The 12,893-nt window shown below is 32.6% G+C and overlaps 1 protein-coding gene across 2 annotated transcripts in view; it reads left to right on the forward strand.

Annotated features, from left to right (window-relative positions):
* The window catches only part of ENTPD3_1 (Ectonucleoside triphosphate diphosphohydrolase 3), a 112,761-nt gene that overhangs the window by 73,546 nt on the left and 26,322 nt on the right, over window positions 1-12,893 (forward strand). The window contains exons 5-7 of one of the 2 annotated variants that reach the window (XM_051215640.1): window positions 1,345-1,503; window positions 2,423-2,537; window positions 10,013-10,163. In XM_051215640.1, the coding sequence (XP_051066172.1) occupies window positions 1,345-1,503; window positions 2,423-2,537; window positions 10,013-10,163 (425 nt within the window). Of the gene's footprint in view, window positions 1-1,344; window positions 1,504-2,422; window positions 10,164-12,893 lie in introns of both variants that reach the window. The other variant, XM_051215641.1, reaches the window with a different exon arrangement.

Genomic DNA, 12,893 nt, shown 5'->3' on the forward strand with positions numbered 1-12,893 from the left:
TACATACGACTCTATTCTTAGGAAATTAACCGATTTCTTAGTCAATCAAATGCACTTGTCCTTCACGTCACTCCTGATACCCATCGATTGACCTTCTCACTATGCTACTTCTAATTGGCTTCCACAAACTGTAGATATTATTTGAAAAGAACTAGTGAAAATTTACGAAGACTTGAGTTTGATACCCTGTTTTAGGTCGTAGATGTGCATTGTTGAAGTATTTCATACTATGAAAACTTTAGAATCAAGAAGTATGTGTGACTAGCTTCACGGTGGATCACCGAAAATTGCAGATTGATGAACGTTGTAAAATATTAACTAATTCAATTCTAATAATGTGATTTAAATGATGCATCACGTATCACGATATTTGTAGATTGCGAATTTCTTGTACAAACTTATGGTTGGGTACCATACAAGCGAGTTTCAAGATTTAAGATGTAAATGTCTTTCAGTCCTCTTTGTACCGAAGGCAGTCACCCAAGTATTTGATGTATCTTTTTAGCGACATTGATAATTAAAGGGCGAGGTTAATAATCAATTCAACTGATGTAATAAAAATAATCAACACTTAATTGTTACCTTAATGTCTGAAATTCAAATAAAAACGATTACATTCCAATCATAATTAATTCTAAGGAATTATTGTGTATTTCCAAACTATATTATCGTTTGATGAACATAAAATAGCTAAAGGGAAAAGAAAACAATTTAACTGATAACTGTCTTCATATTTTTGCAAGATAAAATCTGTAGATTATAAGTTTCTTTCATAATAAATATAGTAAAGTTCTAGAATGCAAACCTATTCATCTAAGCAAAGATAGATGGTGTCTAGCAATTGAATCCAGGACGCGTTTCGTCCTATTTGGGACTCGTCAGCTGGATGTACCTGGCTAATGTGCACTCCAGGCCTCGAACTCAGTACCGTTAGCTTATAATACTTGTGACTTAAGGCAATATCGAGACAATCCATACAGGATGCACATATGTCACTATGAGACTGATCAACTGCAGTTCTAAACATCAATGGGAAAATTAAAAAGAGAATTATTCATTTGAATTATTTGTTGTAAAAGTCAACATCCATTACTTGTTACTTTAAAATATTATCCTGTTTCAAATGATTATCATTTTATAACTTCCTGATCGAGTTCATTCTAATGAATGAAGGGTGTATTGGTATAAATGACTATCTCTATTATGTTACTAACAATAATAGTAATAAAACCATTGAAAAATATCTTGATTTCTTTTAATTTAAGATTAAAACTTCCTTTCCTTCATACACTTGTTGTCATTTCTTATTTATCGTGTTATTCTATTGAATACTTTCAATTTTAGATAAGTAATGTTTCATTAGATCCTCGAAAAATAATGGAACGTAATACTAATCTTCAAAAGATTTTAAAAATATTAGCTTTAATTATTTTGGTGATCAGTTTCATTGGACTAATAATTATCATTGTCTTGTATATTATAAGTCATAACATTCCAGATGTGGTAAGTACTGTTGCTTTAATATTGTAAAATACCTCTTTTTTTAAGAATTTTTATTGAATGTTTGGCGAGACTATAATTTATGGGCGAACCAATCAGATATAAGATAACGAGTCAGGAATTTGGGCGCGAAATTCATCCATACATCTGACTAAATAAAGTTTTGACATCATAGCTGATGTCAGTTCGGGATGAAAAACCTAAATCTAATTTTTAACCCTAACCATCAACTGTAAATGAGGATTCTAGCTGCTTTCTAACCCTCATTTCGTCTTAATTAGTAGGTGTCCACTCTCAAGGTCACTTCAGCGTCCCTCAAAGATCGTCCATAAATTATAGTCTCACCGAATGTTTTATAATTTCATTTCATTTAAATTATTACCGTTTTATATTACTACAACTCAGTGTTAAATTGTGGATTGTTTACACTCAATACATTATTGAGTAATAATTGTGTGAAATCAGTTCACTATGCAGGTATCAGTCAGTTATATTTAACTTACATTCCTAGCAGAAGTTTCCTGAAGTCTAATTTGCACACGACATTATCACAACAGAACGAAATATGACAAATATGAATAACAAAGAAATTGAGATAACGAGAGAGAACATTATTTAAGATAAGAAAGAATTAAGTAGCATATATCAAGGAATACTGTTGCTTGAAATCTAGAAAACGACAAGAAGTGCATTTGTGTTTGATTCTGAGCTACGTCACCCAACGTCTACAATCGCTTATCATGGTTATCACAATGACCTCAACGAGATATTCTGTTATTGAAATCGAAATAAATGGAACGGAGAGTTCAAACCTCTGACAAAATGGTTCATTATATTTTTTATAAGGTTGGATTATCTTATCGATTGCATTTTTTTCTCCATTCATGTTTGTTCATATAATATTCTGTTTATTATCTTATAGTATTCAGTGGTGATTGATGCAGGATCAACTTCTTCAAAACTTCATTTATATAAATGGATCGATGAACCATTTCGATCAAATGGAAAAGTTGATGAAGTAACTAATGAAAAAGTTTGTAAGTGATTTATTCTATCGAAATTTAATTTAGTTAACCTTTTTGAAAAAGCAATGTTTCTGCTTACTTTCATTGATAATCATCTGATTAATTATTAGAAATCAGACCAGGCTGTTGGTAAACGTTTATAAGACAACAGTTATTCTTACCTAAATTGATTGATTTCATTGTATTTTTGGTGGTTGAAGATTTTACTCGTGTAGACTCGACCATATTTTACAAATTAAATATGCAAAATTTTAGTTGCTGTTCATTTGACTCCAATTAGATCGTATGATTATGTTATCGAAATATATATCCCAGCTATCCTCGTCTATAATTATCGACTTTTACCGCGTTAGTGAATAACAGCATTAAATAAGTCAAATACGAGAATAAAGTTTGAATATGTATATTTCGTACACTCACTGATCTCAGCAAGACCATCAATGAAACGAAGCGGATAAAGTGGAGCGAAACATACTTAGAGAAGAAGACGAATGAACCAACTCGATTTTATCAAGCGTGAAAAAAAACAAATTACCGACACACGATGAATAGGGCAAGCAACTCGAATGCATACGCTTACATCAAAACACTCAAGGTTGATAAACGAATAAGTGACAGGACAAAATGTTGCTTGAGTAGAATGAATAAATTAGTCTATCCAAAGGCCAGAATAGCCCATATGGGCTTGACATAGTACCTGCCACTACAAAATATAAACAGAATATCACTAGTAATTTGTAAAATAAATTTTCCTATGATTATTATCTATTGTGAAAACTTATTACAGAATGAACTGGTATCTGAGATACTGTAACCTGACAAAAAAAGATGTTTGACATACTACACTACGTATAGAGACTTTGAATGGTTGATAAACTTATCTTGATTCGTTGTGATTTATTGTTATTAAAAACTTAACGAACTGTTTACTGTATAAATATTCATCCCAATGTCTCTATAACAGTAAGTATAAGAGAGTCTTTATTTGCTCATACACATTTCGTGAATCCGTTTCATTTTCCCTTAACATTGAAATGATTAACCGTACATTCTTTTTTAATTTAATGTCATTGATATGCTACTATCACTGTTGTCCTATTAACTCGATGAAACATGTAAATCACACTTAGGGAAAAACGAAAAACTTGTTCCTCTTAAGTTTTCCACTTCAATATTGCTTACGACTATCATTATAAAAACAGCATATTCACTCTCTAGATAATCTTTAAATATGGTCCTACATCGGAATAGCTTATAATGTTGTTAATCGTTTAATTATTAGTGATTACTTAAAGTTTAAATTGACTCCATTATCATTAAATTTAATTCCCCTTCTGAAAATTTTCTATCAAGGATTATAGAACGTGAAGAAATCATACAACTGTCTGTAGTTTAGTGTGCATGATTGTATTTTGTTTTATCGATTAATTGTTGCCCTAATGACCTTGGAAAGATGATTATGTGAACACAGAGTTATTCAATTTAAAATACATAAGCGTTAAGTATTATAAAACTGAAGTAACTTTATTTTCAACGTATCTTCGTTTCAAGTAAATCTTGGTCATTGGTACGAAACTATCGATTATTCTATCGTTTAAGTGGTGATTAGGATATGGATTCATTCTTCGTTCGCTGAAATTGCGTTTTTATTTTGAGTACAAACTTCAGAGGTTTGTGCTGATGGTTATTTTTAAACGGTGACGCAAGCATTATAATTGAACGACTCATCTCAGATAACGCATTTTCAGTAAAACCATCTACTGGTCACGGCTTCTAAATAGAACTCCAGGAGTTACATTATTATAAAGTCAATTGGTTCGCAACTCCTCTACATAACAAAAGCCATCAGGATCCACTCCAAAAGACCTAATTTATGTATCTAAAAGATGTTTGTTCAAGTTCCATATTTGTCTTGCACCACTATCGGACCACCACATATTTAAACCTTATGTTATAATACCTTACCCTTGATTCCCTTCATGTTCGTATCTATTTTGTACCATTTTTAATTTACATAGTCATTTTTGTTAATTCACGTGCATTTCTCGCCGCAATCGCTCTGGCAACAACTCTACATATTAAATTCACATGCCTTTACTATTATTATTATTATTATTATTATTATTATTATTATTACCCCCACTAATCAGACTAAATTTCTTCTACCATGCATTTCATTCACATGGTTTATTTTATTGTCATTACATCGATTGTAACTTAACACCTTACAATGAATCATTCTAACCTTTCGTAAATGACCTTTCTAATTTACAAACGATATGATTCTATAGTATTTACACTGTATCAAATGCAAAAGCTCATCATTCATTCCTAACACAACATTGTCTAATTCACTGATGTACTTTATTTTGACAGTTATGGTACAGTGATTATTGACTTGAAAACTGTCAAGCCTGATAATGATTTTGCTGAAAACAGTGTTTCACTTTAATTCACTTGATATTGTTTTACTTGACTCTTCCCATTGATGTTTAAGACTGCAATTGATCATTCTCTTATTGGCATATGTGCATACTGTGTGTATTGGCTCGATATTGTTTCACTTTGTTTTTAAAGAACATAAACGTCTTCTACCATTGATTAATCTCATTATTTCAACAGTTGAGATCATGAGTCAATTGAAGCCAGACCACCATGAAAAACCTGGAAGCACTGGACGGCGGTTTCGTCCTATTGTGGAACTCCTCGGTAGTGCGCATCCACGACCTATCAGTCTCGCTCCAGGCACTTAACCGACAAGGCCATTGAGCCGGCCTCCAACGGTGTTATTGTCCAACTTCAACTAATCCACGAAATTGAGTGACGCACACTGCTGAGGAGTCCCACAGTAGGACGAAACGGCCGTCAAGTGCTTCCAGGTTTTCCATGGTGGTCTAGCTTCAATTGACTCATGATCTCAACTTTTGGAATTACTACAATCTCCACAAAACCTCTTCTGATACTAATCTCATTATTCTTAATATTCCATAATCTCATTGATTGTTATTTTTGGTAGGAGGTCTGTTCAAACTTTTGGTCCACCTATTTCTCAACTTTGCAAATATTACAATAAACTTTCATGTATTAGATTTGTCAGTGTATGGTTGTGGCAATTGTTGAATTTTATTGAAATTATGAATTAATCTAAGTTAGATAAATATTGGTAACCTGGAGGCACTGCATGGCTGTTCCATCCTAGTATTGGACTCCTTAGTAGTGTAAATCTACGACCCAGCAATCGGTAATCGGACGCAGGATCTTCGGACTAGCATGAGAATACCTAATATCTAGACCACTGAACTGAGATCCAACGGCATACATGTCTAACTGCAATCGATCGGTCATATTGCGTGGCCATCTTCCATCGCCTTCGGTGAGTAACTGTCTCATACTTGACAGAGTTGTACTTCTCTGGTCATTGCTTCTCACTAGATTTGTTCGGATTGTGTAATTATGAATACTAACTCTATATACGCAAATACCGTATTATGAAAAATTTACAATCTATCATTATGCTAGGTACTGGAAATTTCAAACGGAATTTCTGAACTTGACATATTTTCTTCCTCGTTTTCCCTTTAAAAAAAAGGAACGAACACAATCAAATTGATGCATTTAATATTTTATAAATGAGAAATGTAGCTATTCAAACTAAACGGAAAGCATTTAGTGGAACCCTCCATTTTGACGTCAGTTAGAGAGGACTATGTTATCGACGGGCTCGTCACTTTAGTGGTTCGGGATCTGACTCCAGTTATATGGTTAACATTAATTGCACGGCCATTTCTTTATTTTTTTTTCGAGTGAAATGTCTGATCGTTATTGATAATACATTCGTCAATCCTCGTATATAATTATCGACCTAGATCGCGTTAATGAATAACGTAATTAAATAAGTCAAATACGGGAATGGATGTTTGAATACGTATATTTTATACACTAGTTGATCGGAACAGACAATCAGAGAGACGTAGCGAAGATGAGAGAGCTAAGCGAAACAAAAGGACGCGTAGTGGAGAAAGCGTGTGAGCCAACTACATTTAATCAAGCGTTAATCGACAATTATAGTGACACAAAAATGAGCTACAAACATGTGATGAGTAGGATAAGATCTACACACACATACGCTCATATAAAGACAGTCAAAGTTAATAAGTGAATAATTAACAAAGTCAAAACGCGACTCAAAAAGAATGGATCAATTGACCTGTCCAGAACCTAGAATAGTTATATGGGCTTAACATAGTGACCGACACTGCAGGCATGCCCACTCTGCTGAAAAGGAGTGGAAGCTATTGATTATTAAGAAAATCATTTGTAGAATGTAATTTTTGAATAATTATGATGTAAATGTATGCTAACGAGATCTGTTTCCCAACACTGAACAACTGACGCTAAGGATTCTTTACTGTACTAAAATTTACAGTAATGAATAAAGCTACTATCATTAAGTTAATTTGCCTTCTACACTCGGTTAAAAGTCTTTGAATCATTGGTCATGCTGGACTTCAGTTAACCCTTCAGACATTAAGTTTTAATTCTTTATATCATTGTACATATGGTGTTGTATCACTTTAAAAGTGTATGGTAAAACTGATAATCCAAAATATTTTGAATTTTATCGTATTTAACCAATAAATTTGATCAAAGCTATTCAATATTATTGCGTAAAATAATGTTTCAAAACCAATGGAGCATAGATAATCAAGATGGATGTTGTTTGCTTATTTAAACAATGTCTAAAATAAAATTAGTTCGTTTTATAATGCCAAAAGGTATGTCTGTATTCCAGTATGTTAGAAATACTAAGTAGATTTCTGTCGTGTATCATTAAATATTCATTAGCGTGTCTCAGGTATCTATGACTACCAGACTGTCATTCGGTTAAATGGATGTCACAGCTAAAAACTGCACCCTTTCTCCTGTACAAGAGTACTGGCCGCACATTTAGTGTGTATTTGTTGATAGTATTATCCACCTAATTATCCATTGTAATAAAGTGCATCAGTTGTTTAAAACTGAAATTTACTCAAAGCAATATACAGTACACTTTTAAACATTATTCTACTGAAATTATTTTGAATGGCAAAATTTTTTACTACTATAAATCAACTTGTTGAGTTGTCATATCTGTTATATTCTAACAAAGAATAAATGAATGGCAACTGATAGGAATCATTTATGGACGATTATTACATATATTCTTATTGGATAATTACTAAGTTACCAGAATGTATATTTTCGTATTCCTTTCATTTGACCAATTTGTTGTTGAGATACGATTTGCCATTCTTAACTTATTCCCGATTTGTTAGTCACAGTCTCTCACACTCACAGCCACTTTTGGCTTGATCTTGTATTATTTTCAATTTTACGGTGTGATGCGGTCTGGTTTGCTTGTATATAGACTGCGTATGTATGAAATATACGATTCATACAGTGGAAGCTGAGATTGTGTTCTGAATTAAACGGGCAGGGCAAGGCAAGAATAACCAATTAGAACTCAAAGTCGACTCTAGGCTGCTCGTTCTGGTTAACGCATAGGGTCAAGGTCGTATAAATCGGATCCTGATTCGCGATCTTGTCAGGTGATAATTGACGGGGCAAAAGATATAACAATATTGTTCAACTTTTTCATCTACTGCTGGCTGAAAGTAATTTAATCTATTTCGATCAGTAAACGGAATATCATTAAAAACTTCTTCTTGGTCGACAGATTTTCGCTATCATCTCACTGAAACGAATGTCACTTATGGAGCTGAATGATTCTTCACACTGGATCACACATTAATTGAAGGTTCTAATTTGAATCACTTTACCTAAACTTATTGGTCTTGATATATCTTCTAGATTGAGCGCCAGATTCGGCTCCTAAACCGTGAAACACAATGACGACGACCCTAGTCAAAAATTCACTGACCCATTTTGATTAATAATTAGAATAAAATCACATATATGAAAAATACTTAGTTATAACAAATCATATGCTTCATGTTAACTTAATACAAGAATATCGTATGTAATACAGAATAAAATGTCATATGGGAAAACAAAACAAATACTACACTGAATAATCATTACATTGAATCAAAATGGAAGTAATGTTGACTACAAATCATAAAGGGTAAATCAATCGAATTTTGACATTTCCCGTCATTTTAGGTTTACATTTATCATGATCAACATACGATCCAAAAATCTTTGATACAACTCATAGAGGAAGAGGATTGTGATTTTGTACTGCTAATTAACTACCTCGATATTAAAATGAATAATTTCTCCTACAGTGTCTAGTTTTCAATGACCTGCCAATGATAAATATAAATTTAGTACACATATTTTCCTTTATTTAAAACAATTAGTCCCTTTGATAAATTTCGATAATGATAATCTTCGTCTTCTAATATCATTATCGAAATTTTCCTTTATTGTTTTGAAAAGAACAAGAACACAAATTCTAGTAGAATAACATGGATTCATTTTATTTCGTTGGCTCTCGTCAACTGCTTAAAACCTGTAATATTCAAAAATCATAATTACAAAATGGGTTTAAATGACTTACCTGAAAGTATTTAGTCGGAAGTTATGTTGAATTTAATAAACTAAATATTGAAAATATATACCTGCCAAAGCAGCTACATTGGTCGAATAGAAAGGAGAGCATATCTTAGATTTTTTGAACATGTTCCAAAATGGTTTAGAACAAGAGGAAAAATGACTCTAAACAATGCAATTACCAAACATCTCTTGGATGCAGAACATCAGATCGATACCTTGCAATCTCTCAAGGTGATTAGTAAGCAACCAAACTCCAATCTTCTAAGGTTTGCTAAAGCCGTTGCTATCAGGCGTCAAAAACCTGATTCATGTGTTCAAAAGGAGGTGGTTATTAACCTTTCCTTGCCTTGGTAACAAATATTCCTCCGTTGAATCTTAAACATTTTTTTAAAACTCTTCTTGTATTTATTACACCATTGAGTTTTTATTTTAATTATCTTCCAGACTACACATTTTATTCCTATCAGCGTTTACTCATTATGTAATCACTTGTTTCTAGCCGTTTGAACTGTTGTCACAATCAGTGTTGTAGAATTTTGTTTTACGTAAGGTATATATTTACAATATTCAGTCTATTTTATTTATTTACACCCTCACTATACTAGTATATCTTCAACATAACTTCCGATTAAATACTTTCAGGTAGGTCATTTAAACCCATTTTGTAATTATGATCTTTGAATATTACAGGCTTTAAGCAGTTGACGAGAGCCAACGAGATAAAATGAATTCATATTATTCTACTAGAATTTGTGTTCTTGCTCTTTTCAAAATAATGAAGGGAACTATGTGTGTAAAAGTTATATTTATTGTTGACAGGTCATTGAAAACTAGATACTATAGGAGAAACTTTAAACTGAAGACAAATTTATTTAATATCATAATGAGAACTTGTATTTTTTTCTTTCTTTCTAATCGTTATCATCCAGCTCCTGGCATATCAGCTTATATTAATGAACCAATTAAAGCTTATGAAATATTAAAACCGAAACTTGTTAAATTAACGAGTAAATTAACAGTTGAACAAAAAAAGCGTACACCAATTTATTTGGCTGCGACTGCTGGTATGCGATTAAAATTGTAAGTTTTCAATGAACTAATTCATTTATATCATAGTGTTTCAATGTATATGAATAAATTTTTGTTTAACTAGTTATTACATGATTTAAACTAAATTCAATTATCAGTTATTTTATCGCAAATTGAAATCTGATTTTTAAATTATAAAGAAGTTTTCGATATCTAAATAATCTTATTAGCTATTATGTAATAGTAAGTTTACATGAAAGTCAGATGGGAAAAACTGAACTTGATTAGTAAATTCCATTTGTTTGTTTTTTTAAAGTGTAACATTAAATTACAGGTACAACTGTTTGAGAACAGGAAAAAATTTGTATATTAAAAATCAAAGAACATTTTGTCTAGACTGAAGAAGTAGACTTGAACAACTGTGATCTTACTCAATTGACATAAAAATAGTCATCATAATAATAATAAGAAGTAACGACAGACTTCAATGAGTAACACAGATAAATAATAAGAAATACCTCATCCACTTCCTACTATTCTCTATCCTATGTCTTTTTAAGTCGAATATTGGAAGAGGACAATATACTGTAAAAGTTGTCAACTAAACAGTTGAATTCATGAGTCCATCTAGGCTAGAACACCATTGAAAACCTGGAAGCGCCGGACGGTCATTTCGTTCTAATATATATATATATATATATATATATATATATATATATATATATATATATATATATATATATATATATATATATATATATATATATATATATATATTGATTACTGACTAGTGGTCAATGTCACATTTGTGTTGTAGTTTAGTGCTGATCAGATTCTATCGATCAAGTTGTAATGTAACTACCGGTTTAACTAACTTAACGTTGCACAATATCTTAATTTAAGATCGATGGAGGTGGTTGTTATAAAACCCAGGTCTTTGGTTTAACACTAGCTGTCACACGTTATCAGGACGTACATGCAATTTTGATGAGACATATGCTCTCAGTTACTTTTAGTTATTTTATGACCAATGATTTTAAATACACAGATCCCCATTTACAGATCAAATTAATCTAACCTTACCTATTAGTGGTAACTAAGTGTAAACAGTAGGTTTTACACATCACTTTGATTTGTAATATTTTGTTTCGACGATGTCATATATCATCCACTATATTGGGAACTAGATGATTTTAGCAGAAATCTAATTTTCTAAAAAAAAAACTATTCACCTGATACTCATTTTAATGCGAAAAAAAAATATTTTCAATGACTAGTAGCAAAAATCCCTGGATATAGATTTTATGTTGATTGCTACCCATCAGTGGGATGAATTCGCGATCTTGCAAAAATCGATGCACCCATTTAAGCAGTGACTCAGCTCTGCGACATGGATTCGAATCCTGCGAAAATTGCCAATAATAATGCCCAGAAAACACCTTAATTAACATAAATCCATTGATTAGCGTAATTCACAAATATTTACTACTTTTTTGATAAGGTTTATAATCCTTTTTTAAGTGAGGCTTTAAAAAGCTAGTGAAAGACTGTAATGGCGATGTACAAACTAAACACTTTATCACTATACATTAGTTATGTCAGTCAGCTACAATGTAGAACCAGGCACATATATGCATCGGTCCAAGTTGCCATACCTCATTAGCACAGCAAGATGGACACCAAATTCATAGAAGCAGTTAACTCAATGGTGTAATATATAAAGGAAAAATTGCATATAAGGATATAGTATAGGAAGAAAGATTTAGTACGTACATAGAAAGATATAAAATAATTTTAGTCTCATAGTTTAAGGGAAGACAGAGAGTGTATACACCGATACCATTGTGACAGATTCTGAGCAATGTTACCCAGAGTCTCCAACTATTGGTTACGATAGTCACGCGGACCCCAACCAAGTAGTCTACATCTACTAACATGGCTCAGAGTAGAAGTTAGTGACTTAAAGCACTAATACCATATTTTGGTTTGGCCACCCCTAACTTTCTACCAGTCGCCTCCAACACTAGTCCGCATTGCGCGTCGTGGTAATCGGTGTTCAGGAATACGTGACACATGGCCCAACCATCTCAGTCGATGAAGATTCACAACCTCATCAACTGATTTACCATCGTTCCCCAATACCATGCGTCGAATCTCACTATTACTTCCCCGGTGATCCCAACAGATGCGAGCAATATTTCTAAGACATCTGTGGTCAAATATTAGTAGCTTACGAGTATATTCTACTCTTAATGGCTAGTTATGTATTAAAGTTATGAATAGAAAAGACTATTTGTCTCTGATTACTTGATTACAAGTAACAGAAAAAACACAATTACAAATAATTTTTGAACTATATTCTATCCAATTGACAACAGTAGTTTCTTTGTTTAAAAATAACTATTTCCTATTTCTATTTCTAAATATCATTACAAATAAAATGCCAGAAATTGTGAATTATCAGAATGAGTTTTGTGGAGATTTTAGTAAATTTCACAGGTTGAAATCATGAGTCAGTTGAAGCTAGACCACCTTTGAGAACCTGGAAGCACTGGACGGCCGTTTCGTCCTAGTGTGGGACTCCTCAGCAGTAGGTCCTGGGTTCGAATCCCGCGGGGGCGGGTTCGTGGACGCACACTGCTGACGAGTCCCATACTAGGACGAAACGGCCGTCCAGTGCTTCCAGGTTCTCAATGGTGGTCTAGCTTCAACTGACTCATGATTTCAACCTGTGAAATTGTGAATTGACGGACAAAATATATTAAATTATCATACAATAAA

This window comes from Schistosoma haematobium, chromosome 4 (genome assembly GCF_000699445.3).
Source record: "Schistosoma haematobium chromosome 4, whole genome shotgun sequence".
NCBI classification, from domain to species: domain Eukaryota; kingdom Metazoa; phylum Platyhelminthes; class Trematoda; order Strigeidida; family Schistosomatidae; genus Schistosoma; species Schistosoma haematobium.